Source organism: Myotis yumanensis, unplaced genomic scaffold (genome assembly GCF_028538775.1).
Source record: "Myotis yumanensis isolate MYYU_CA2020_CCGP unplaced genomic scaffold, mMyoYum1.0.hap1 SCAF_9, whole genome shotgun sequence".
In the NCBI taxonomy this organism is placed as follows: domain Eukaryota; kingdom Metazoa; phylum Chordata; class Mammalia; order Chiroptera; family Vespertilionidae; genus Myotis; species Myotis yumanensis.
The window spans coordinates 22144159-22171704 of record NW_027223760.1 but is presented as its reverse complement, the minus strand read 5'-3'; the positions used below and the strand labels follow the sequence as shown (position 1 = coordinate 22171704).

Genomic DNA, 27546 nt, shown 5'->3' with positions numbered 1-27546 from the left:
TTAGATGAGACAACAGCATTAGTAGTCCTGCCAGAACTGGAAGAGAAGCAGCTTTTGGGTGGGGTGGGTCCATCTCAGACCCCAGGGACCTTTACTCCCAACTGCAAGGAGTTTGTCCTGTGACTGGAATGAGTGAGGGTCCTGGGAGCAGCCCCTTGGAGACCATCTGACTCTCTGGGAAGTGGTTCTCCGCCCCCCCCCCCCCCCCCCCCCCCAGAGATGGAACGTGGCCCTTAGAGGTGAGGCAGAAACTACAGTCTTTGGTGGGACTGTCTGCATTCCTAGGTCATGGTGTTCAGGGGGCTCGGGACTAATTCTTGGTAAAATTCTTTGTGGAAATGTTGATACACATATCAAGAGCTTGGTCACCTTGAGCTGGGAGCCCAGCCATCTTCCTGCCACATTCCCAGAGGAATTCACACAGGCTCCACCTATCAACAGGCCCCTTCCAGGTTAGACTCTCAACCCTCCTCCCCTGTAGAGCGCTTACCTCTGGAGGTGCAGATCCTTCCCGGAGAAAGCCTGTCTCCCCCAAACCCCCACCATACCCTACCCACCAAAGCAGAACCCACAGCGCAGAGACCTGGGGATACATCCAAACCACCAGCACCCTGTAATCCTTCCCTTGCCCAGAGCACTTGGCTCTGAGCTCTGTGGCGTGCATTTATCATTCGACTAAGATGCAGGAAGTTCAGTGGCACTAAAACAGAGTCATAAATTAAGTTTGAAAACGAAAACCTGGCAGTGTTTTGGCAGATGTCCTGCACATTACAGGGGCCCACATCCTAGTCTTGAAGTGCAAAAACAGAACTAGGAGTGGTTTTTCCTTCCAACTCTGTCCATCAGCTGGTGGGGATTTGCGGAGGGAAGGGAGGGAGCCAAGAGGGAAGCAGGAGATCAGGTCCAGTGCCCTAGGGGGAGAATTAGAGCACTGCTCTCCTTGCCCATGGCCTGGGACCTCAGAAGCAAGAGGGAGTCCGTGATGTTTGTGGGAGGAGTGAGGGGTCATATTAGGGAAGAAAATGAGAGGAGGGTGGGGCAGGCATGGTTGAGGGATAGGGCTGGATTGGTTCTGACTGTGTCTCCTCCATTACCTGGCTCAGCTGGGCTCAGAAATTCTTGCTGCATTGTCACTCTGGGCTGAGGCCCAGAGAACTGTCAGCCTCCTAATTACAGGCATTTCTCACTGGTGTCCTGGTGGCTGTAGGGTCCCAGCATCAGAGCTGCTTTGTGACATGGAAGGAGCGCTTGCTGTTTGCCTCTTCCCACATTCAACTTCTCTCTGCCATCTCTTTCTCACCCTAATCCTCTTGCCATGCCAGCTGCTCATTCACTCTTCCCATCAAGGGTTCTTCAGTTCATGCACACATCTCCCAACAAAGCAGTCCATGCCTCATATACCCCAATCAGCAGCCTCTCTCTCTCCTTCTCCCTTTCTCTTTCTCCCCCTTCCCTGTCCGACCCCCGCCCCCCCCCCGCACCCCCCCCAGCTTTTCTGTCTGGAAGCTCTGAGATGGGGGTGGGGCGGGGAAAGGGACTACAGCTCCAGTACTTTTTCCAAAGAATTACCTTTGACATTACAAAGGGGCTGAGATTTTGGTGAGACAACCCTTCCCTTTTGCCTCATAACTCAGCCCATACCCAAAGCAGGTTTTCCAGAGGAGCCCAGGTAATCCTAATGCATGCACCCTTCCGTTCTAATTCTTAGTAGTATAGGAGACTGAGACAAGCTTACCTTCATTCATTCAATTTCTTTTTTTTTTTTTTATATTTTATTGATTTTTTACAGAGAGGAAGGGAGAGGGATAGAGAGTTAGAAATATCGATGAGAGAGAAACATCAATCAGCTGCCTCCTGCACATCTCCCACTGGGGATGTGTCCACAACCCAGGTACATGCCCTTGACCGGAATCGAACCTGGGACCCTTCAGTCCTCAGGCCGATGCTCTACCCACCGAGCCAAACCGGTTTCGGCCATTCAATTTCTTTAAAACGTGTTATTGAATGCTTACAATGTGCTAGGTGCTGGGGCCAGAGAGGTGAACAAGGTGATGCTAGCCCTGAACTTAAAAAGTTGAAGGTCTTTTGGTGAAGGCAGACATTAAAAAGTTACTCTTAGACTCTGGCTTGGCCCAGTGGATAGAGTGTCAGCCTGTGGTCTGAAGGGTTCCAGGTTCGATTCCAGTCAAGGGCACACGGCTGAGTTATGGGCTTGATTCCCAGTGTGGGATGTGCAGGAGGCAGCCTATCAATGATTCTCTCTCATCATTGATGTTTCCATCTCTCGCTCCCTCTCTCTTCTATGAACTCAATAAAAACAAACAAACACCAATGACCATTGGGTGTCTGTTAACATTTTAAAGAAATGTTACTCTTGCCAGTTTTCTCAGTGGTTAGAGTGTTGGCCCATGGAATGAAGGATTGTGGGTTCCATTCCTGGTCAAAGGCACGTTGCAGGTTCGATCCTCGTCCAGTCACATGCACGTGCGAGGCAAGCAATCAATGTGTCTCTTTCATGTTGATATCTCTCTCTCTCTCTCTCTCTCTCTCTCTCTCTCTCTCTCTCTCTCCCTCCCGTCTCCCTCTCTCCCACTCTCTAAAAAATCAATGAAAAAAATATCCCCGGATGAAGATTTAAAAAAAAGTTGCTCTTATAAATAATTGCAATAGAACAAGTAACTAATAACAGTTGTGAGAAGTGCTAAGAACAAGAAGCACGCAGTGATGTGGGAGTGCAGCCAGAGGGAGGAGGCTTTGGGGGAGGCTGGCTGAGAACAGCCCAGGCCTCTGTACTCCCTTTCGTGGCTCGTGCACAGTGATGGATGACAGAGAGGCCAGCGGTTTATTTCCCCTGGAAGCGGCGTTGCTGGTGTGGTGCAGGGTATCATGACTCCTGCTATTTAATAAAGAACGCTGCATGTGTCCTGGGTAGATGGATGAGCAAATATTCCTGATCAAAGAACCATGTGGTGTCCCTGATGTGAATGGGTAGGAGGGGAGGCTGGGAGACTGAGATGGGGAGCCAGGTCTGAAATGTAAGAAACGTAAAAAAGCATCAGCTGCATTGCTATCCTCCACTAGAGCACAGAACTCCTTCACACTGTGGGTGGCTGCTGCCCCCTGATGGGCACAGGGACACAGTTTCATTTTGTCCTTTAAGGAGGGCTTGGGTCCTAGGTACTGAGAACTTAGCATTGTAGGGGGTGTCCCAAAGGAATGTTAGAAGAGCCTTCTTCTTCTGGTTCTTTTCCCTGTGCACACTGCAGCCAGGGCTGGGAAGGACCCCCCCCCCCCCCCCCCATAGCTGGGGCCCTGAAACTTGCAATTTAATCTTTGGGGATGGAATTTTGATTCCTAGAGTGGGGAGGGGGCAAGAGAGGAGGAGAAAAAAAGGAAGGAATGTGGAATCTCAAATCAACTTTATTTGAATGACCCATCCCATTTCCTTTGTCTATTTGTCTCACTTTATCTTGGGTAGAATTAACCCCATAGCCTTAAAAATGTGTTCTAAAATAACTGTGGCATTTTCTTTTACGTATTTATTTATTACTTACTTGGAGCTAGGGCTTCATAAATCTGATGTTGTGTTTTCCCTTTTCCCCCATTACTATCAACCAGTTATCAATCCATCCAGAATTTATTGAAAGTTAATGGGGTTTGAGGAGAGAAGGAAACTTATTTTTCACTGTACTGTTTGTACTTTTTGAATTTTTACTGTCATGTGTTCAGGTTATACCATTTGAAAGTAATTATTAAAAATGAATCGGGTACTTTTTCAGCTGGATGTTGTGCAAGGTGCTGCAGTCTGGCACACAGTCAGTTCCTGAGCCCAATGGGATGGCAAACATTCTTTGTGTTTCAGGGTCCAGGAGCACCCAGATCCCCTGACCCGTGCGTGAGGTCCCCTTAGCCTTGCATCTGTCTGATAAGCTGATCTGAGGGAAGATTTCCCTCCGTATCTGGGAGGGCCTAGGTCAGTGATGGAAAACCTTTTGAGCTCGGCGTGTCAGCATTTTAAAAAACCCTAACTTAACTCTGGTGCCGTGTCACATATAGAAATTTTTTGATCTTTGCAACCATAGTAAAACAAAGATTTATATTTTTGATATTTATTTTATATATTTAAATGCCACTTAACAAAGAAAAATCAACCAAAAAAATGAGTTCGCATGTCACCTCTGACACGCGTATCATAGGTTCGCCATCACTGGCCTAGGTTATAGGTCTGTGTGTATAAGCTGAATGTTATGTCTGTTTTGGATGTGTTCTCATGTGATCGTGCAGTGTGCACATTGTGATTCATTTGTAAAACATTTTCTAATTAATGTCTGTCTACTTGCACTAATTGTATTCTCCATGAGGGCAGGGACCCTGTCTTCTCTCTCTCTCTCTCTCTCTCCTCTTTTTCTTTTTTTGGCCTAGCACACATAGTAGGAACCCAATAAATATTTATTGAAAGAATGATTGCACACATCTGTTTCTATGTGTGCTTTAGCAGCTGTAATTTGTGAATCGTCAGAGGCACAGTTCACAGTTATCCTTTACAGTGTGACAGATGTCTCCCATCCTCTGAGAACAGGAGAATTGTTTGAATGTTTGTCATGTGCTGTGTCTCTGTGCACTCTGGCTGCATTTTATACACGCAATCTGGGAGTCTGTGGTGGCACTTCAGAAACTATTTATTGAACATCCATTGTATGGCAGACCTGGGTGAGGTCGCGAGCAAAACGACTTCTGCCTGCCCTGGCAAACTGGGATCCATCTCTTGGGAGTGAGATTTCTTTGCAGGTGACGAAGCCTCGGGTACGCACGTGGGGGTGGGTGGAGCCCGGTTCAGGAAGCTCCGCCCCGGGAGTCACCTTTTTTTTTTTCATTCCGGAACCTTTGTCCCCGTCTCACCGCGTTTCCTTCGGACTCTTTTCAGTACAGAGCACTTCCGGAGTCGCCCGGCTGCTCGGCGTGGTCTGCGTGCTGAAGCTTTGACTCGCGTGCGCCGGGATTCTCCACGGCCTCGCGCGCCGGTCCGCGGGCCTCATGGCCGGGCTGACCCTGTTTGTGGGCCGCCTCCCGCCCTCGGCCCGCAGCGAGCAGCTGGAGGAGCTGTTCAGTCAGGTGGGGCCGGTGAAGCAGTGCTTCGTGGTGACGGAGAAAGGTGAGGGGGCGGGGCGTCCCGGCGGGGGCCGGGGTTCCTGGGAGCGGGGAGGGGGGAGGACCCCTCCCAAACTCCAGCGCGCCCGCGCTCTCTGCCCGCCCCAAGAGAAGGGTCTGGGGATTGAGTTTCTTTTTCAAACGGACTCTGTCCTAAATGAGTCCCTAGGGGTCTGATTCTGACAGTCAAAGCATTCCCCGAAGTTCAGGTAGCGCTTTCCGGTTAGGAGGCCCGCTCATGTACCATATCTCATTGGGTGACGGTGCCGATAGCGACCTTCCAAGAAAGCATCGCTAAGGCTTACTGAGAGTCAGCCATCGCCCGGTACGGTGCTGAGTTGCACACGGTTACCTCATTTAATCTTCTCAGCATTCTTATTCGGTGGAGACTCTTAACCCCATGTTATTGACGAGGCATCTAGGGCCTAGACTGGGAGTTGGTAACTTCAGCTTAAGTTTGTACAGCTGGTGAGTAGTGGACCCAGAATTTCATCGCCAGACACCCCCCCCCCCCCCCCCCCCAGCTCTCAACCGTCATGTTACTCATTTCATATTTATTGGATGCCTACTAAGGGCCAGGCATGTTGTAGGTCCTGGGGATATGTCAGTGCACACAGCCTTCAAGATGGGAAGACAGCCAACAAACAAATAAGCAAAATATATAGTGATAATGGTGGTAAATATTATAATGGTGGTAAATATCCGGGAAGTAGGATAGGGAGTGTGTGGGTGTGTGTGTGGATGTGTAAGGGGCGTAGAGTAGTGCTGGTTACAGATCGAGTAGCCAGGGAAGGCCTGGAGGGGAGAGTGAACGTGTCTGTCAGGGGAGAGGAGCCGTCTAGGCAGAGGAAACTTCAAGCTCAAGGACACTGAGGAGGACTGTGCCTGGTGTATTGGAGGAATAGCATGGAGCCCTGGGTGACGAGTGGAGTGAAAGGAAGGAATTAGGAGAGGAAATCTGGGTTCCCAGATTATGTAGAAGCTCATAGGCCATGGCAAGGACTTTGGCTTCTCCCTGAGATGGGAAACTACTGGTTTTGAGCAGGGAGCAGTAAGTATGATCTGGCTTACATTTTGAAAGATTCTGTCAGGCTGTTGTGTTGAGAGTAGCTGTTGGAGAATAGAACAGAAGTAGGGAGACCTCTTGCAACAATCCAGGCGAGAGACGATGGTGTTGGACGAGGATGATAGCCATGGGTGGTAAAAAGTGATTGGAATATGGAGATTATATATATATATATATATATCTACACTAATAAAAGAGAAACATGCAAATTGGTGTCACTCCGCTAAGCCCACCAGCCAATCAATGAGTATGCAAATTGACCCAACAAAGATGGCAGTTAATTTGCATATGCAGGTGCAGATTGAAGACTGAAGGTTCCAGCTGGCTGGACTGAAGACTGAAGAGGCTTGGCTTCTCTGCTGCGGCTGGACCAAAGGCCTGGGTCCCAGGTGCTGGAGGAAAACCAGTGCCGGCAGCTAGGGGAAGGAATGCCTATTGCGCGAATTTTCGTGCAATGGGCTTCTAGTATATATATTAATGTATTTTAATTGATTTCAGAGAGGAAGGGAGAGGGAGAGAGAGATAGAAACATCAATGGTAAAAGAGAATCATTGATTGGCTGCCTCCTGCACGACCCCCCTTCCCCCCTGGGTGTGGAGCCCACAACCCAGTATGTGACTTTGACTGGAATCAAACCTGGGACCCTTCAGTCCGCAGGTTGATGCTCTATCTGCTGAGCCAAACTGGCTAAGGCAGAATATGGATATTTTTTAAGGTAAAGCTGAGAGGATTTGCTGATGGATCAGATGTGGGGTATGAGAAAAAGAGGGGTCAAAGAGTCAAGTCTGAGTCCAAGGGTTTTGGCTTGAGCCACTGGACACATTTACTGACCTGTGGAGTACTGCTGTATGCTTCACATTCTGTCTGATGCTCATCACATCACTGTGAGGGAGCGGTGGCATGTATTAGAATGAGGGTGAATTGCAAGGGTTTTAATTGTAGAAGCATTCCTTCCTCTTACCTAGACTTTAGGGATACTCAAGACAGGCACCTGATGTTACCCAGAACATACGTTTAGTTTAGTTCCCTTCTAAGTCATCAGTCTGTCTCTCTAGGTGGCTGGTTTAGGGCTCTTGACTGATGATGATCTCTCCTCCTTACTGTTCAGGGAGTAAGGCATGTCGAGGCTTCGGCTATGTCACTTTCTCTATGCGGGAAGATGTTCAGAGGGCCCTCAAGGAGATTACCACTTTTGAAGGCTGCAAGATCAATGTGAGTGTTGCCAAGAAGAAACTGAGGAACAAGTCCAAGGAAAAGGGGGGAAATGGTGAGTTTCTAGTAACTGAAGGGAGTTTTCTTCCAGGGTGAAGAGGAAGTGGAATGGCAGGATGAGGGTTCGGGAATCTCCTAAATTTAGAGCTTCCTGAATTTCATTTTTATATCCTAAATTATCCAATGTATTTTGTTAACTTCTAAGTCTGGGAAATCTGTGGTCTTGGGTGTTGTCATACCAGCCCCCGTGGTAAATGCCATCTGTTGCTAGTAGCTTTTTTCCTATGCTGTCCTGGGCCTCAAGATGGGTGGTTTTGCAGCACACTTAATCCATTCTCTCTTATTGTTTTTAGAAAATTCAGAGTCCCCAAAGAAGGAACAGAAGCCTAAAAAGGCCAAAGTGGCAGATAAGAAAGCCAGATTAATTATCCGGAATCTGAGCTTTAAGGTGAGTGACAGAGAACACTAACACTGCCTATTCTGAAAGCTGTTGGTCACGGGTGGAACTCCTCACCCAGTGGTAAATTGGGAATGAACCTTAACCTTGTTGAATTCAGAAAATGGGCCTGTATAAACAAGGACTTAAGACAATAAGGGAAGATGTTTCCTGAGAAAGGGTAGAGAGGAAAAGCTCTTTGATATTTGTCCTTTTTGCTTCCCAGATACAGAGCAAGATGTCTTCTATTTAGAAATGTTTGTCCTAGTTTCAAAAGTAAAAAAGGAGTATAAATATTCAGGTTCTTCCTAATGAACTAATCTAGTAATTAATGTTTCATGTTTACTTGCTGAGATAATCTCTCTTTTTCTTTCTTTACTTTTGTCTTCAGTGTTCAGAAGATGACTTGAAGACCACATTTGCTCAATATGGAGCCGTCCTAGAAGTTAACATCCCTAGGAAGCCAGGTAGTAGCAAACCTTCATTGGTATGGATTAGATTAATATTATTTAACATAATGGTCTTTTTCTATATTACCCTTGAATTAAGCACCATTAGAACTAGAAATGCAAGGTTCGTGTCATATTCTTTGTGAGCCCTAGATATGTATGAAGTATTAGGCACAGTAATAAAAACTTATGTAATAGTGCTTTACATGAGTATTTAAGTTAGGTATTTTTAGTTTAGGTATTCCCTGAACTAGTTAGATTTTTAGTAGATCAGAACTAGTTTTAGTTAGACCAAAATTAGTTTTAGAAGACAAGTTACAGTTTGAGAAAATGCATTGCTCCAAGCCCAAGTCAGGGTATACTCAATAGGAGGACATAAGTTTTGGGCAAGGGGCTGGCTGGTTGGCAGGATTTGGGCTATATATTCTAGCTATATATTCTTGGGTTTGTTGGCTTTCCACCTGCTGCTTCTAACATTTTTGTACATTTGCACACAGATGGAAAGATGCGTGGTTTTGCTTTTGTTCAGTTCAAAAACCTCCTAGAAGCAGGAAAAGCTCTTAAAAGCATGAACATGAAAGAGATAAAGGGTAAGTTTTCTGTACCCATACCATTGACCTAGATATTTCTGGTGTTTGGGTGAATTAGCATAGTAACCCACTTGCTACATCTTCAAAAGGTATTTGCATTGTTGAGAGTCTCACTGCTAATATAGAAGCCATTTTGGTGAAATATTCCTAACATTTGACCTTAACTCAAAAGAACCTATGTCATTATTCTCTTTTTTATTTGGTAATGAGTGTTCTTTTAAATCCCTAATAAAAAGATGTCCCTGACATAATCACTGATGGATGCAGATTGTTGTCTAGGGGTTATGAGATTTGTAGGTTTTTCCCTCTTGGTTATAAGCATTATTCAGCATCTGTGGGCTAGTAAGTTGACCATGAGGCTACTCTGGGTATTGATTTACCAGGTAGTAAAGAAGGATTGGCTTAGAGATTTCCTACCTTCTGAGTATGATGCAAATTATTCTAAAATGCCTTTCTTCTTTTTTTAAAAAAAAGATATTGTTATTGATTTCAGAGAGGAAGGGAGAGGGAGAGATAGAAACATTAGTGATGAGAGAGGATCATTGATTGGTTACCTCCTGCACACCCCCTTCTGGGGATTGAGCCTGCAACCTGGGCATGTGCCCTTGACCGGAATCGAACCCGGGACCTTTCAGTCAGCAGACCGATGCTCTATCCATTGAGCCAAACTGGCCAGGCTGTTTTGCTTCTTGCTAACTGGAAACTTGTTGGTCTAACTGGAAGCAATGTTCTAATTATTTTTTTAAATTATATCTTATTCCAGGTGTGGTGGCTGTGTAGGAAGGCAGAATTTATGTTCATTGGTAAAAGAAATGTTAAGGTTTAAAAAGAATAGACAGTTATTAGGAGTTTTATTTTAGGACCACTATTCTTTGATGAATAAGAACCCATTTATAGGAGATAGAAGTGTTAAAAAGATGTTTCTTTTCTGTCTGACAGGTCGGACAGTAGCTGTGGATTGGGCTGTGGCAAAGGATAAATATAAAAATACACAGTCTGCCTCTGCCCCAGGTAAGATGTGGTGATGCTGCTAGGGAGGGGTTGTATGTTTTGGGGTGAGTGTGGAAGCAACTCTACAATAAAAGTATGTATAAGGGAACCTGCTTGTCAGTGAGAATATTGGGCTGGAGATACCAAAAGCACAGGATTGCCCCCAAAATGAGACTGAGTAGTAAGAAAAACTGAATACCTTCTGGCTCAGAAACCCAGAGCTGTTTGTCAATTCATATTGTCCTGTCTGGTGACCTGGTCCCAAAACATAGGATCTTTTTTTGTTTGTTTGTTTGTTAATCCTTACCCAAAGATATTTTTCCATTGATTTTTAGAGAGTGGGAGGGGGAGAAACACAGAAACATCGAAGTGTCTCTCACATCAATTGGTTGCCTCCCACAGGGACCAGTGCGGGGATCGAGCCCACAACCAATGTACATGTCTTTACTGGAATCGAACCCTCGACCCTTCAGCCTGAAGGCCAACGCTCTATCCACTGAGCCAAACCAGCTGGGGTCCAAAACATAGGATCTTTTGAGTCTAAGCCCACTCCTGGGTGTGGAGTGAGGGGTGGGTCTGAGTTCATTGTTCCCTCTACTTGCTGCCCTTTCTCAGCTTTTCATAGTAAGAAATGATTGGAACATTGCCGTAAGTAAGAATAGGGAAAGTTAAAACTTGTGTTTTACTTAGAAAACAGTTGGCTTTCAGGCTACCCAGAGCTCGCCGAGATTAAAGTTCATGGTTGGAGTGAACCATGCATTGTGCTGGCTGTGGTGCAGGATGGTGGGCTGTTTGTGAAGGCTCAGTTGCTGCTTCTCTCATTCTGAGCCAGGTAACCTTCAGGCTTTTGATGAATGAATGTGACAGCCTCCAAGGGAATCTCAGTGATGAGCTTTTTTTTTTTTTTTTTCTTCATACTTCATACAATAAGAAAAATACATGAGATTCTGTAAAACTAAAGGAACTAGGAACTTGATGGTATTATTTACTCTTAAAATAACCTTATTTTAGATACTGAATTAATTTCTAACTTTCTTTACTTCCTTGTTTAGGTGAGGAGAAGCAACCTGAACCTAAACATCAGAAACTAGATAAAGTGAATGGCAGGAGAGAAGAGGTTATGAGAGAGGAAGAGGATGATGATGGTGATATGGAAGAGGATGATGATGAAGATGGTGATGATGGTGATGATGAAGAGGAGGAGAAGAATAAAGAATCAAAGGTGACCAAGCGTGTGCAAATTCACAAGAGGTAAGCCGCTTAGCTTGTTCTGAGACAACAGTGGAAAATTCAGGATGGTCTCTGTCGGGGAAAAACGGGCTTTTCCTGTCCCCACCATTGGGAATTGACATGTGTAATAGAGTTGGATAGCCCCCTCTGTCCGCCCAGGTCCTTAGTTCTAAACTGTGCCATTGCAGAGCAGTCAAGAGACCAGTGCCCTCAGAAAGCAGTGAAGAGGACCATTCCGATGAGGACAGCGGCCTGGAGGACGGTGATAGTGTTGATAGTGAAGAGGACGTGGCTCAGAGTGACACCCACACGGAAGAGCAGGAGGATGAAGGTTTGCCTGGGATTTTCAAATTTAAATTACTACTGAGAAATGTGCATAGGCAGTGCAGTGCAGGCCTCTTTAAATAGGACCCTAAGGTGTTTTGTCAAATTTATGTTAAAACGCTGAAGATGAAAACTTTGCATTATTTTGGTTTTGTTTTTTAAATGAGTTTGGAGTGGTGTTTGAGGGTTAAGATTCCTAGGGAATTTAAAACGTAGCTTAACTCTGAGGCACTACCTCTCTCTCTTGATTATCTTTCTAATTATCCAGCCCCGAATGAAAATTGGATAAACAGGATATTGCATCTAAGACCACGGTGGATTTTAAACAACTCTTTTGAGTTGAGAAGGGGATAAAGGATTTCTTGGGGCATTTTGTAAAACTGTAACCAAATGCTGTTGCTATGTTTATCAGGAATGTTGGGTAAACTCAAAGCATTTATTGAGGGAAGTAGGTCATTACAGAATGAGGAGTGGCCAATAACTGGTCCTTTAATTTGTCTGGATGGAGGTTCTTGTTTACTTATCAGGTCGCTCCCTTCTGCTTCCTTTTCTGTAAGGCTGGCATGCCGGTTGGACCATATAAGAAATCTGAAGGAAAAAGCTTTTTTCATGAGGAGAGAATGGTCAATACCTTAGAATCAAAGAAACTTTTATACTGAAGGGACTATGAGACCTTGCATTCTACAACCAGATTCAACTGTCTATTGCCTTTCTTTCACTTGAAAAAATGGGACTAATACATAATAATGAGAGAACATTAATAAGAAATATACTGCAGCAGAGTATTGCATAGAAAGTAAAAGTTCCTCACCAATCCCTCAAGGTCCCCCAAAGTAATCACTGTTGTTTCTTTTGTATCTTTCTAGAAATTTTGTGTGCATATATAAGCATGTATATCTATTCTTAGAAATAAACAGTGAGTCTCCCTTATACCCAGATTCTCAGCCACATAGGACCCTTCCCCAGAGACAACCAATGTTATATGTTTCTGGTATAGCTAAAGGTAATTAATACCTTTATGGGTAAAAACATACACATATACAATATAGTGTACATTATATGTGTGAATATGTGTTATTTTTTTAAGTGTTCTATGTTTTATATTTCTAAAAAGTTTACATTTTCACAGTAGCTTATGGGACTCTATTTTTTCCCCATATCCTTACTACATTGGATTTTATCTGTCTTTTCGGTTTTTGCCAATCTGTTGGTAAAAAATTGTATCTAATTTCTTGTGCTGTTTTTCTTTAATTATGAGTGAGCTTGACAAACTTTTCATGTATATATTTGCATATCCTTTGTTCATTTTAAATTGATTTTTTCCTTATTGATTTATGCAATATCTATATATTTAAGAAGTTAGCCCTTTGTTGTATGGCTTACACTAGTATTTTTCAGATTGTTTTTTGTTTGTTTGTTTGTTTACTTTAGATGTACAAGGCTCAAAGAAAAAGAAGAGGAAATTACCCTCTGATGTGAATGAAGGGAAAACTGTTTTCATAAGGTATGCCTTTTTACTTTTAAGAACTGCTCTATTTGTGTTGCTGTCATAGGTTTCTCTTACCTCCCTCTCTCCCTCCCTTTCTTTTCTCTTCTCCTTTTTTCCTCTTTACTTTTTTGTACTAGTTCTATTAAGTAGACCAGAAGTTTGATGCCTCTAAGACCATTAGCACATCTGGCTCTAGGAGCATAGCAAACAATGAGAAACATAGAATCAGAACCATATACAGAAGTATTTATGCAGAGGTTATCATATGTTGTCCTTAGTTATTTTTTTATTTTTAGACATTTTTTTCCCATTGATTTCAGAAAGGGAGGGAGAGAGAGATAGAAAAAACACCAGTGATGAGAGAGAATCATTGATTGGCTGCCTCCTGCATGCCCCCCACTAGGGATCGAGCCAGCAACCCAGGCATATACCCTTGACCGGACTCGAACCTGTGACCCTCCAGTCTGCAGGTTGACACTCTATCCACCGAGCCAAACCAGCTAGGGCCTTATTTAGATTTCATTCTTTGTAATTGGGGTGGCATCATTTGGAACAAATCAATTCTTCAACTATGAGAGATATCCTACTTGCTGGCCTTTGTTTTAGTTTTTTTGTTTTTTAATACATTTTTATTGATTTCACAGAGGAAGGGAGAGGGAGAGAGAAATAGAAACATCAATGATGAGAGAGAATCATTGATTGGCTGCCTTCTGCATGCCCCCTACTGGGGATCGAGCTCAAGACCTGGGCATGTACCCAAACTGGGAGCCAAACTGTGACCTCCTTGTTCATAGGTCAGTGCTCAAACAGTGAGCCACACCAGCCGGGCACTGCTGGCCTTTCTTTTAAAGGGAGTGTTAGAGAGGGGTGACACCACTTACCTCAAACAATTTCTTTCTTCATGCCTAACTTCTAAAGTAGTGTCCGTAATAAAGTAAGGCATCCCATCTGCTTCTAGGGAAACTGAGGGAGAGAGTTGGGTGGAGATGGGTTTTATTTCATGTTCCCATTGCTATTTTAGTCCTGACTGCAATAGATTGGCATTTTCAGAAGGTTGGGATATCTTTAGCACACCTCTAATATGCTTTCTTTCTTAAGCACCAATGTGCGGGGCCATTTGAATCTTATTTGAGAGACTAGGGGCCCAGTGCATGAATTGGTGCACCTTGAAAGGAACTGTGGGCCGCGAGGCTGTGGTGGGCACAGGGGCGGGTCTCAGCCCATCCTCCGTGCTCCCCCCTTCCCCAGCCCCTCCTGCCGCGACCTCACTCCCACCACCGCTGCTCCCACAAGCTGACGGTGCTGGTGCCGTCAGCAGGTGCGAGTGGCAGCTGCTGCCCCAGTCGCCCTTCAGGAGCAGGGGGCAGTGGAGAAAGCCCTGAGAGGCAATTGGGGCCAGCAGCCGCTGCTCATACCCACTGACGGCGTTGAGTGATTGGGACCAGCGCTGGGCGCCAGCAGCAGGTGCGAGCGGCGGCTCAGGCGGCAACAGCGGGTGCAAGCGGGGCTGGTGCCGGCGGCAGGTGTAAGCGCTTGGTGGGACCGTGGCGTGCAGGAGCAAAGAATTTTCAGTAACCACCAGAGGCTCGCCCCGATGACAGTGACCAGCATCCTGCCTAGGTCTGGTGCCTCCCCTCACCTGCTCCACCATCCCACTGCTGCCAACGCCCGCCTTGTTCTGTGTGTGCCCCCTGGTGGTCAGTGTACGGTTGTTCGGTTCTGCAGTTTGGTCTATTTGCATATTAGGGTTTTATATATATACTAGAGGCCCGGTGCACAAAAATTTGTGCACTGGGGGGGGGGGGGGGGAAAGGGGGGGTCCCTCAGCCTGGCCTGTGCCCTCTCACAGTCTGGGACCCCTCGGGAGATAACGACCTGCTGGCTTAGGCCTGCCCCCGGGTGGCAGAGGGCAGGCCCAATCCCTAGGTGCAGCCCCTGGTCACGCTCAGGGTAGGGCCGATTGGGAGTTGGGGCACCGCCCCCTGTCACACTCAAGGCAGGGTTGATGGGGAGGTTGCGGTGCCACCCACTGTCACGCACAGAGCAGGGCCAATCAGGGGGTTGGGGCGCTGCCCCCTGTCACGCACAGAGCAGGGCCCATCAGGGGGGTTGGGGCTCCGTACCCTGTCACGCACAGAGCAGGGCCCATCAGGGGGTTGGGGAGCTCCCCCCTGTCATGCACAGAGCAGGGCCCATTAGGAGGTTGGGGAGCTCCCCCCTGTCACGCACAGAGTAGGGCCGATAGGGGAGTTAGGGCACTGCCCCCTGTCACACACAGAGCAGGGAGGATCAGGGGGTTGGGGCGCCGCCACTGTCACACACAGAGCAGGGCGGATCAGGGGGTTGGGACGCCGCCCCCTGTCACACACAGAGCCACAGGGCGATCAGGGGGTTTGGGCGCTGCCCCCTGTCACGCTGATCCGGTGCCAGGAGGCCTCCCGGCTCCACTGATCCCGGTGCCGGGAGGCATATTACCCTTTTACTATATAGGATAGAGGCCTGGGGGCCGGCTGGTTTGCCCTGAAGGGTGTCCTGGATGAGGGTGGGGGTCCCCACTGGGGTGCCTGGCCAGTCTGGGTGAGGGGCTGAGGGCTGCCTTCAGGCTGGCGATTGACCGAATCTCCCAACCGCTCCTTTTTTCTTTTTTTTTTCTTTTGGGCCAGCTTTAGCTCTGGCTCTAGCTCTGAGGCCTCCGCTGCTGGTTTGTTTGCCGTGCTATAATCGAAACAATGTATAACTTCAGCTCTGAGATCCCAGCCGGCTATATTTGTTACAAAGTTTCAAACTGTCGGCTGAGAGTTGGAGTCTGCAGTCCCTGCAGCAAGCAAGCCTCATGTTCGCTTCCAGCTGCCTGGCTGCCGGCCGCCATCTTGGCTGACAGTTAATTTGCATAAGGATACGCTGATTAGCCAATGGGAAGGGTAGCGGTCGTACGCCAATTACCATGTTTCTCTTTTATTAGTGTAGATATATACCAGGTAGATGTGTATTTTATCCTCTTGCACAATCTTCTGAGATTGTTTTTATTATATAAGTAATTTATGTTTAGTGTAGGAAATTTAGGAAATAAATGTGCAAAAAGACACAAAAACATTAACCTTAATCACTACTCAGAGAACACCCACACACATGCCCACATCATCATAAATATTTACAAAGATGAGTTTAGCCTATGCATGCTGTGCTATAACCCATTTTTTCTTTACAGCATCTCTCTCCATAACTTCTTTTTACTGTGTTATATGGAATTGCCATATAAATAATTTTGTACTCTCAGAGGATTTTAACAGGAAGGAAGAAACATCACGCTTAGAAGCCTGTGATCTCAATACCAAGTATACCGTTTATACATCATTTAAATTAACAAAGAACTTAGGAAGATAAAGGGATGAAAGAAAGAAAACTATGTACACGATGAGGCATATTAGTAGAAGTAATGTAGCTAGGACGTGTCTTATTGCAGAACTTTTTTTTTTTTTTATACATTTATTTATTTTAATTGATTTCAGAGAGAGGAAGGGAGAGGGATAGAAACATCAATGATGAGTGAGAATCATTGATTGGCTGCCTCCTGCACGCCCCCTACTGAGGATTGAGCCCAAAACCCAGGCATGTGCCTTGATTGGGAATGGAACTGTGATCTGGTTCATGGGTTGATGCTCAACCACTGTACCATACCTGCTGGGCCCAAACATTTTTTTTTTTTTAACCTCAGTTACTCCATAAGATAGAATCATTTATGGGGTTAACTGAGTTTAAGAGAAGTAAAACTGTAGATATTTATTTTAAATATTTTTTTATTGCTCTTTTAGAGAGAGAGGAAGGGAGAGAGAGAAACATTGATGTGAGAGTGAAACATTGATCAGCTGCCTCCTGCATGCCACCTACTGGGGATTGAGCCCAAAACCAGTGCATGTGCCCTGACCAGGAATCCAACCGGAAACCAAACCATTGCAGTGCATAAGATGATGCTCAACCATCTGAGCCACACCAGCCAGGGTCAAAATTGTAGATTTTTATTTGGGACTTTTTCTTACCCCTGGAAGGTTGTGCATAGCTGGGGAAGTGAGGACTCTACACTGTGTTGAAATTTAGTAGAACAAAATCTCCTTCCAACATTTTTTAATCCCATGGAGAGAAATACGTAGTTTTGGTTTTTGCACTTAGCCACAAAACTTTACCATGTTTGTTTTTGAGTTATTTGGAAGGATTTTCTTTTTTATGAAAAATTTCTTAATTCTTTTTTTATTTTTTAACAGTTGACATTCAATATTTTATATTACAGGTAGTTTCAGGTGTACAGCATAGTGATTAGACAGTTATGTAATTTACGAAGTTATCCTCCAGATAAATGTAGTACCCACCTGGCACCATAAATAGTTATTACAATATTATTTATATTTATTTATTTTAAAAAATACGTTTTTATTGATTTCAGAGAGAAAGGGAAAGGGAGAGAGCGATAGAAACATCAATAATGAGAGAGAATCATTGATTGGCTGCCTCCTGCATGCCCTCTACTGGGGATTGAGCCCGCAACCTGGGCATGTGCCCTTGACCGGAATCGAACCTGGGACCCTTCAGTCTGCAGGCCGACGCTCCATCCACTGAGCCAAACTGGTTAGGGCTTACAATATTATTGACTGTTATCCCTATGCTGTACTTTACATCCCCATGACTGTTTTGTAACTACCAATTTGTACTCTCTAATCTCTTCACTTAAAGGATTTTCTGACTTCTATAAAATTTTAACTGAAACCAAGATTTCACAGCAACACAGAGAAGAAAATGGCTAATCAGAGAGAGAGAGACACACATTTGAGTGTTTTGTTTGTAATCAGGGAAAGTAATTTTGGCCAGTTTATTGAAAAAGCAGGTTTGTTGGATAAATGTTAGGTTGGCTCACAGAACGGTAGTTGTCAAAGAGCAAACCTTAAGAATGGGATGAAACTCTGGACAGTTCTGGGACGTCTGCTGCAGGTGGCAGTGGGTCTTTTCTCTGAGGACGCCCCACTATTTCTTTAACTTCTTTTTTTAAAAAATATATTTTTACTGATTTCAGAGAGGAAGGGAGAGGGAGAGAGAGAGAGAAACATCAATGATGAGAGAGAGTCATTGATTGGCTGCCTCCTGCACAACCCCTACTGGGGATTGAGTCCGCAACCCAGGTATGTGCCCTGACCAGGAATTGAACCCAGGATCTTTCAGTCCACAGGCCGACACTCTATCCACTGAGCCAAACTGGCTAGGGCTATTTTTTTAACTTCTTAAGGTGTAACAAATTCTGTAGGATGTATTAATGTAAATGTACAACTTAGTGAAATTTTTCATATTTATATACAAGGTTTGGCAAAACATTTATATGCTCATATACATTTACATATGTATATTTACATATATGAATGTATACATGTATCCATGTAACCACCACCCAGATCAAGACATAAGTTTCCTTTGGGTGGGACACTGCTGTTTTGAAGTGAATCTGCATCTACAACTTCTGGTCTTTGTATAACTCTGTTCAAGTTTTAAATTCCTGGAGAGAGAATCTGATTGACAGAGGAAGGTCAAGGGGCAGAGTCACATATCAGAAACCTGGCCATTGGAGGTCTCCCCTATTGGTGCTATTCCTGAACAAGGCAGAGTGGTCTTGAGCAAGGGAACCACTCCAGTTGGTGTCTAACTCACTCATTTTGTAACCAGAACATGGGATCTTTTGTAATTGACCTTTCTTGTGATCTAATTGTCTTCCATAGAAACCTGTCCTTTGACTCAGAGGAAGAAGAACTTGGGGAGCTCCTCCAGCAATTTGGAGATCTTAAATATGTCTGCATTGTCTTACATCCAGACACAGAGCATTCTAAAGGTATTTGTTGTCAGCTGGTCAGGCCCTAGAAGAGTGAAACTACTGCCATGGGCACTGAGGGCTTCACATTCAGCCCAAGTTTCCGTGGTCCATAGAAGCACCAAAGACATTCTGAGGTTGTCCTCCTTGAGGTCAAATTCATGCAGCATATTTCATGCACCTGCCAGCCATAATTTTGTCTAAGCTTTTTAAGCCCTTATTTACTTTAGGGTAATGAATTCCATTTGTTGTTCTTTGAATTTCAAATGTGATAACATCTCATGGGTATTAATTATTCCACATTGCTTGACATTACTGGGATCTTTTTAGTTGCGTTTCTTAGAGATGGAAGATGATAGAAACTTTGTCACAGTGGTAACAGAAAGAAAGAAAACTATGTAAGAAGGGTTCTGCCATAGATTTTTTTTTCTAAAGCTATTTATTTGAGTTTCCAGGGTTGACCATTCCTCATTTCAGTATATTACTTTTCATAATTTTTGATTTCATCAATTGCAGTCATTCTCCTAAAGCAATTCTTTTTTTATGTGGTTTTTGTTGTTACTCCTCACCCAAGGATATTTTTGCATTGATTTTTTAAAATATATTTTTATTGATTTCATAGAGAAAGGGAGAGAGAGAGAGAGAAACATCAATGGTGAGAGAGAATCATTGATTGGCTGCCTTCTGCTGCCCCACACTGGGGATTGAGCCTGCAACCCGGGCATGTGCCCTTGGCCAGAATTGAACCTGGGACCCTTCAGTCCACAGGCCAACACTCTGTCCACTGAGTCAAACCGGCTAGGGCTCCATTGATTCTTAAAGAGAGGGGGAGAGACAGAGAGAGAGAAACATCGATATGAGAGATACATGGATTGGTTGCCTCCTGCACATGCCCCAACCAGGGCCTGCAACCAAGGTACATGTCATTGACTAGATTGGAACCCTGGACCCTTTATTCCATGGGCCAGGGCTCTTTCTGGCTAGGGCTCTCTCTTTTTTTTTCTTTTTAATTCTCACCTGAGGATTTTTTCCATTGATTTTTAGACAGAGTAGAAGGGAAGGGAGAGGGAGGGAGGAGAAAAGAAAGAGAGAGAGTGAGAAAGATTGGTTGGTTGCCTCCTGCACACATCCAGAACAGGGCTGAGTATTGAACCCACAAACGAGGGACATGCCCTTGATTGGAATCGAACCCATGACCCTTTGGTCCGAGGGCTAGTGCTCTAACCACTGAGAAAAACTGGCTAGGGCATTTGAAAAATATATATAGATAGATAGATAGATATTATTGATTTCAGAAAAAAAGGGAGAGGGAGAGAGAGATAGAAACATCAATGATGAGAGAGAATCATCAATCAGCTTCCTCCTGCACGCCCCCTACTGGGGATTGAGCCTGCAACCGGGCATGTGAACCGTGACCTCCTGGTTCATAAGTCAATGCTCAATAACAGCCACACTGGATGGGCAGTGAATTCTTAATTCATTCTGATTCTTGATTCCTTTGCATTCTACCAAAAGCTATGAACCATCTCCTCAGAAAAAGGCCACTTCTGAGAGTTTGTGGGTTCCCTGGAGCCTATCCATGGATTGCTAACCTACTTTTTAAATCATCTTATTTTCCAAACTGATGAGATCTGAGCATTTTTGGGTTTTGGCTAAAAAAGATGTACATAAGGCCTTATGATGGAAGGAAAATGGAACTGCTTCCTGGAGATTAGGGATCTAATCCCAGCTAAACCATAGCCCTGCTGGGTAATTTATGGCAAATCATTTAACCACTGTGGGCTTTCGTTTCTTATCTGTAAAATTAGTGTGTTCAACTAGAGTAATCACTTAAGGTGCCTTAAGCTCTGATATTCAATTATACTTCTCCATTTCCAGTATGTTTTTTAAAAATGGGCAACTGGAATTGCATAGAATATTTCAAGTATGGTAAGATATTGCTTTAGTGTGATGTCTTTTGTCCCTTTTTGAGTGTGTGCTGTATTGGGTTGATATTTTCAGAATGTAGTCTACAGTTGACTTGCTTCAATTTCTACCTTGGTCTGTTAATTTTAGTTGAGAGTTAATGATCTTAAGTATAGTTTTCATTATTTTTTCTTAGTGCATGTCTTTTCCTAGCTCATAATTAAATTTTTCTGGCGCTTTTTCTACCTACTCACTCATACAGCCTTGGCCTCCTCCTCCAGTTTATCCCTGTCAGCAAGCCATTTCACTGCCTGGAAGAGCTGAATATTATCTGCAGACTTTTAGGGAAGTGTTAAGACTGAATTCAGTACTGACCCTGGAAATTCCAATGTTAAAATCCCTACCTATTCAGAGAGAAATACCCATTTTTTTCATATTGGACAAATAGAATAGTCTGCCTATTAGAAACATTTCCTCCCCATATTTTTTTTTTCTCATATATTTTATTGATTTTTTACAGAGAGGAGGGGAGAGGAATAGATAGTCAGAAACATCAATGAGAGAGAAACATCGATCAGCTGCCTCCTGCACACCCCCTACTGGGGATGTGCCCACAACCAAGGTACATGCCCTTGACCGGAATCGAACCTGGGACCCTTGAGTCCGCAGGTCGACGCTCTATCCACTGAGCCAAACCGGCCAGGGCTCCTCCCCATATTTCTGTATTTGTTTCTTCATATGGAGTATTTATTAATGCTGGGCATTATGGTAGTGCTAGGGATATGGGAACAGTCAAGAAACATGGCCCTTATTCCTCAAGCACCTAGTCTTTTTGTGACGATGCCGTCTGAATGGGGCTATAAATAGAGATGTGAGTGAAGGACCGGCAGGGTGGGACACTTGGCTCTGCCTGGAGGAGGCAGGAAAGATCTCACTAGATGGTGACCCTTGGGTTGGCCTGCCCATGTGTTCTCTCAGTGAGTCTGCTGCCATTCTTTTTTTTAAAAAAAATTTATTAAATTGATTGGGGAGACATGGTCAACACGAACACATAGGTTTCAGGTGTGGGTTTCTATGTTACAAGATCTGTATATTGCACCATGTGCCCACCACCCAAAGTAAAATCTTCTCCTGTCACCTTATATTAGGACCCCCTTCTTCCATCTATGAGTGAAATCATGTAGCTTTTTCTGACTAACTTATTTCATTTAGCATAATATTCTCAAGGTCCATCCATGTTGTTGCAACTGGTGCTATTTCACCCTTTCTTATGCCATTTATTCTTATTGGGGACAAAACATCACTCCCCCAGTGGGGAATACTAACAAAATATTATGAAACATATTTAAAATAAGGTTGTGGTTTTTTTAATGTCAATAACAGAAATTAGGATGGGCTAATTGGCCCTGCATCTAACCAGTGAGAGGGGTACCTGTGGAAATTCTGGACTGTGAGTTGAGAATGGAGCTCATGGGTTTCTGGTTCACTGCTGTATTCATTTGATAGAGGCCTGAGCCTTTTACTCCAAGAGGCAGGTGTCCCCATATCTAATGCCTCCCAAGTAACAATGATGACAGTGAGATCTGTAATTAATTTCAGGGTTAAGTGGTTGCTGCCTCATTTTTTAAATCTTCTAATAGGCATGCAGTAAGTGATGCTGAATAGAATGTTAGGCTGGAATTTCTCCAGCATTTCTTGTGGATATTTGTTACTAAGGAGAGAGATGGTAAGACTAAAGTTCTAGAAGTATTGGAAAAGATGAAGGAAATAATAAAATTTCGTTGCGAGCAGTTGTGCTATTTTATCAGTGCCTGACAGTGCCTGTCTCAGCGGTATTTAACAAAAGGATGCTACCACCCCTTCCACTTGTGTCAGCCTCCCACCATTTGTGTGTTGTCTTTGGCTTCCTGGTGGGCCATGGGTGTTTAGCATTCTCACTTGAATTTTGTCTCTCTGTACAGGTTGTGCATTTGCTCAGTTCATGACTCAAGAAGCAGCTCAGAAATGCCTTGCAGCTGCTTCTCCAGAGACTGAGGTAAGGAAGACATTTCCTTTACCCTGTAACCCAGGCAATAGTGGCTCCTAGGGGCAACACCTGCTGTTTATGCAAAGCATCATCATTATTATTATGTTGTCAATAACGTAATAATAGTCAAGCTTACATTTATTGGGCACTTAGTGTCTCATAGGCATGCTCATTAGATAGGCACATGCATTTTCTTATTTAGTCCTTACATCAGCCCTGTAGGGTTATATAAGGTTAGTATAATTGTATTGCCATTGTCTGTTAAATTTTCTTGAGCAGAGATAACACTACCATTTCATTAGCTTTCTTTAGATTACTAAAAATTTGCTTATTTACAGATCAGTTTCCTCAGTTTGGGCCTAATCATCTCCCATAAAATAAATTATTTAGTCCTGGCTGCCCTAAATACACACATGGCTTTTAACACAGCTATAGTAAATACTGTTAGCTGGGCCAAAATATATTGGGGTTGGGTTCCATAGCTTAATTGGCGTCTGCTGTTTCCCTTTCCTTGCTGTTCCTTGTCAGTTGCTTAGTTTTTACTTGTTATGTGTTTTAAGAGACAGGGTTGCAATCTGTTACAGGGTGGCGGGCTGAAATTGGATGGCCGGCAACTCAAGGTTGACTTGGCAGTGACCCGTGATGAGGCTGCAAAGCTCCGGACAAAGAAGGTGAAGAAGCCGACCGGAACCCGGAACCTCTACCTGGCCCGAGAAGGCTGTGAGTAGTGGATGGGAGACGTAAACCAGGCCTCTGAGAAGCTGGCCCTGTGCTGTGACAGTGACCCAGCAATATTTATGTTTGAGGGCATGTTTCACATTAAAACCCCAAATGTCCTCATTAGCAGTGTTTTTTATTATTATTATTATTTTAATGTTTTTTTGTTTCTGTGTTTTTCTTTTGTGTTTTTTTTTAAAATTTTAGAGAGGGAGGAGGGGAGAAAGAAAAAGAGAGAAACATCGATGTAAGAGAGATACATCGATAGGTTGCCTCCTGTACGTACCCTGACTGGGGATTAAACCTACAACCTAGGTATGTGCCCTAACCAGGAATTGAACTGGTGACCTTCCGGTGCATGGGATGATGCTCCAACCAACTGAGCCACACTGGCCGGGGCAGTAGTGTTATATTATTATTTCACTTTAGGAGATGTGGCTTTCTGTTTGGAAACCTTCACCCAGTTTGTAGATGAGCCAGTCTCGTCTTTTCTGCCTGCTGGCCTGTAGTCTTTTCATCAGAGATTGGCAGGGCAAAGAGGGAGGAAAAACTCAAATTACCTTTGCTTCTTGTCATCATTTCTTTTTTTAAACATATATTTTTATTCAGAGAGGAAGGAAGAGGGAGAGAGAGAGAGAGAAACATCAGTGATGAGAGAGAATCATTGATCAGTTGCCTTCTGCACACCCCACACTGGGGATCGAGCCCACAACCTGGGCATGTGCCCTGACTGGGAATAGAACCGTGACCTCCTGCTTCATAGGTAGATGCTTAACCACTGAGCCACGCTGGCTGGGCGATTTATATAATAAGAGGTTTTCTGAAAGAGTGAAAATTACAACTAAAATTACTCTTTGGATTTAAAATGTGCAGAGTGCCTTTCTCTTAATGCCAAAAAGATAATCAGAAATTAGCTTTAATTAAAAAAAAGGGAATCCCTCCCTCTAGGTCAGTGATGGCGAACCTTTTGAGCTGGTGTGTCAGCATTTTGAAAAACCCTAACTTAACTCTGGTGCTGTGTCACATATAGAAATTTTTTGATATTTGCAACCATAGTAAAACAAAGACTTATATTTTTGATATTTATTTTATATATTTAAATCCCATTTAACAAAGAAAAATCAACCAAAAAAATGAGTTCGCGTGTCACCTCTGACACGTGTGTCATAGGTTCGCCATCACTGCTCTAGGTCATACAGTATTTGTCAGCCCACCTGCTGCACAACTGCCCAGCGAGGACTGGTGATGTTAGGTCATTAGCCTTCGATACTAGGCCCCTGTGTGGTGATTTGGCTGTTTTCTGGGCTGGCTTATCTCACCACTCAGTAACGATCCCCTAGTCCATGAGCAGTGCAGTTCCAAGGGCCAGGCTATAGGTGGAGCAGTTTTGCATCCAAATGCTTAAAATGTCCTTATTTTCAGAACTTCCTTTAGGCCTTTCCAGCTGGTGTTGGGCATGGAGGGGAGAGGAGAAGAGGAATGAAATTACAAACTATTCAGAGCAGCGGCTGCCAACCGGTGGTCCGCGGACCACTGGTGGTCCATGAGGTCCGAAAGGTTGGCAACCGCTGATTCAAAGTATTAGTCCTTGAGAGCAGCTCTGAGCTAAAAAGTTAGCCCTGTAGCCTATTTCTGGCCCTACCCAAATGCCTCTATGTCCTGGCCAGCAAAGTCCTCGGCCCTGTACAAAGAGCTTGCATCATTCAAATCACATTCCTCTTGTTGCTCAGTGAAAATTCCCTTGCTGATGTCTTGGCCTTTTTCCCTCTTTCTGCAGTGATTCGTGCTGGGACGAAGGCTGCAGAGGGTGTGAGCGCTGCTGATATGGCCAAAAGAGAACGGGTGAGTAGGTTAGGTACCACCCTTCGATTCGGCATGACTTATTATAAATCAATAAGTAATAATTATTGAATGGTAGAGGTGTTTATTCAAGAGCCAAGTTTTGGTAACAGGCCATACTTACACTGTTGTTAGAGAGAAAAAAGCACGCAGGTGAAACAGCAAATAACCCAAAGTTATCATAACATTAGCTCACCATTATATGCCATTAGAAGAACTGGATCTTATTCTTATTTTCCTAGTGCTCAGCACTAATGCCTGCTGAATAGTATGCTTAGAGATCACGTAGTAGACACTTAGAGGCTAGGGCTGTGTATAATTAGGTGTCAGTGTAAATGCAGGATAACATAAGAAAGGAAGTTCCGAGTAGGCTGGAATCAGTAGGGAAGAAGGTAGATGTGGGTCTTGAGATAGTCCATTTTGTGGAGGAGGAGGAGGTCTCCAGATTATACGGTCATTTTTGGAAAGCTCCATGTTATGAGAGTTTCTACTGCTGACTGATGCCCTTAAATCCCTCTGCTGCTTGGGAATGTTAGTTCCCGGTATCTTTTACTTTTGCCCACATAGCTTACTCTCAGAGAGCTAAGCCAACCTAGAATTAGCTGTGGAACCTGAAAGTGCAGAAGGTGATGGGCAGAGATGAGAATATAACGACAGGAAGAGGCAGTGTGTCTTTTGTGTAGTTTCCTATCTAGACTAGTGTTCTCAACCTTTTTTGTTAGTGAGCATCCGGAAATGATGGTATTTGAGGGGCATTGTATCCCCTTTTCTGATCACATTGCAATAGTGACACATTTAATTTTCTCTTAGATGAATTTTTCTAGCAAAAAGCTCATAGAGTATATGCATTATAATTCACAGCAGGCACAGCTTTTCCTGGAAGAAAAATCAGACTGTTGAACTTAGGCCTCTTCAAATATCCCTTTACCGTCATTTCCAGAGCATCCATTTATTTTGTGATTTGTTAGTACCTTTGCCAAATAAGGAGCAGCAGGAATGAGAAGACTTGATGAAAGAAAAAATGTAATTTGAACCTTTTTTCTGCTAATTTTTCTAATTAAAAAAACAAATCAGGAGAAGAATGTCATCTTTCATCTTTGAGACAGGCTGCCCTGGGTCAGTGTTTTGTGCAGCACAGTAGAGGCTGATGCTCTAGAAGCAGAATTCATTTCTGTGGTCATGGATATTCCTTTGCCTAAAGGTGGCAGAGTAGAGACAAGACAGCATTCTCTCAAGTATTCTTTAAAGAAATTCTATTGTTTTTGGAAAGACTAATAGTTTGAGTTGGTGGGTAGATCAGGACTGGGCATAAATGTTAACTACAGTATTATTTATTATTTACTCTGGGCCAAGTTTTGAGGTCAGGATTTTATGTATATCTCCCCATTTTGGCCTTGCATCACTGCTGAGAAATTGACATTATACTAGTATTTTGATCTACAGTTCCACTTTGTAGGTGAAAATATTGTGGCTTAAAAAATGTCATGTAACCTCTCCAGTTAGGGCTGGATTTCGAATTCAGTCTGATGCCATCCATGACTGTCCCACGTGCCCACCATCTTGCCTGCTGATCCTTTCTTTCCCTGTGCTGGGACCGTACAGCTGCAGGGTGGGTGATTTCCCGCCTTTTCTCTATGTGCACAGTTATTGGATGGGGTCGTGGTTCTTTCCTTTTGTAGAACTGTGAGCCTGCATTTTTAAAGGGTGGGTTAGATTGTTAACAGTTTTTTGTTCTTTCAGTTTGAGCTACTGAAGCATCAGAAACTGAAGGACCAGAATATCTTTGTCTCCCGCACCAGGCTCTGCCTGCACAATCTCCCCAAGGCCGTGGATGACAAACAGCTCAGAAAGTTGCTGCTGAATGCCACTAGAGGGGAGAAGGGAGTGCGCATCAAGGAGGTGAGAGTTGGCCCTGTCCACTCAGGACTTTGGTCCTGGGTCAGATCGAGCATTTATTTTCAGGCGGTGGTGCTAGCAGATTGACACATTTTCTTCTGGACACATTGTCAGCAGACAGGGCTGACTTTGGCAGTTTTCATGCCTTTTTTTTTTTTTTTTGCCTTTTTTCTAAGAACTGCCTTTCACATCTGACCAGATTGCAGTAGAATGTGAGGAAGTCTCTGCCCTAGTGAAGTACTTTAGCAAGCACTTACTGAATGCCTGCTGTGTGCTCAGCATTATGCCAGGTGCTGTAATGTTAATTTTCTTGCAGAGAAAATCATCTGTGTGCTTTGCTCTTTAGAAGAGCATTTTGCTACCCTTTAGGCTCCCAGCCTATGG

The 27546-nt window shown here is 44.1% G+C and overlaps 1 protein-coding gene across 1 annotated transcript in view; it reads left to right on the top strand.

Annotated features, from left to right (window-relative positions):
- The first annotated feature begins 4959 nt into the window (after window positions 1-4959).
- Window positions 4960-27546, top strand: part of RBM28 (RNA binding motif protein 28) — a 32073-nt gene continuing 9486 nt past the window's right edge. The window contains exons 1-14 of the mRNA XM_070423848.1: window positions 4960-5152; window positions 7323-7481; window positions 7780-7874; window positions 8254-8329; window positions 8809-8901; window positions 9841-9912; window positions 10944-11142; window positions 11310-11452; window positions 12877-12949; window positions 18691-18800; window positions 22646-22719; window positions 23295-23430; window positions 25205-25269; window positions 27007-27165. Of these exons, the coding sequence (XP_070279949.1) occupies window positions 5035-5152; window positions 7323-7481; window positions 7780-7874; window positions 8254-8329; window positions 8809-8901; window positions 9841-9912; window positions 10944-11142; window positions 11310-11452; window positions 12877-12949; window positions 18691-18800; window positions 22646-22719; window positions 23295-23430; window positions 25205-25269; window positions 27007-27165 (1572 nt within the window). The 5' untranslated portion in view covers window positions 4960-5034. The remainder of the gene's footprint in view (window positions 5153-7322; window positions 7482-7779; window positions 7875-8253; window positions 8330-8808; window positions 8902-9840; window positions 9913-10943; window positions 11143-11309; window positions 11453-12876; window positions 12950-18690; window positions 18801-22645; window positions 22720-23294; window positions 23431-25204; window positions 25270-27006; window positions 27166-27546) is intronic.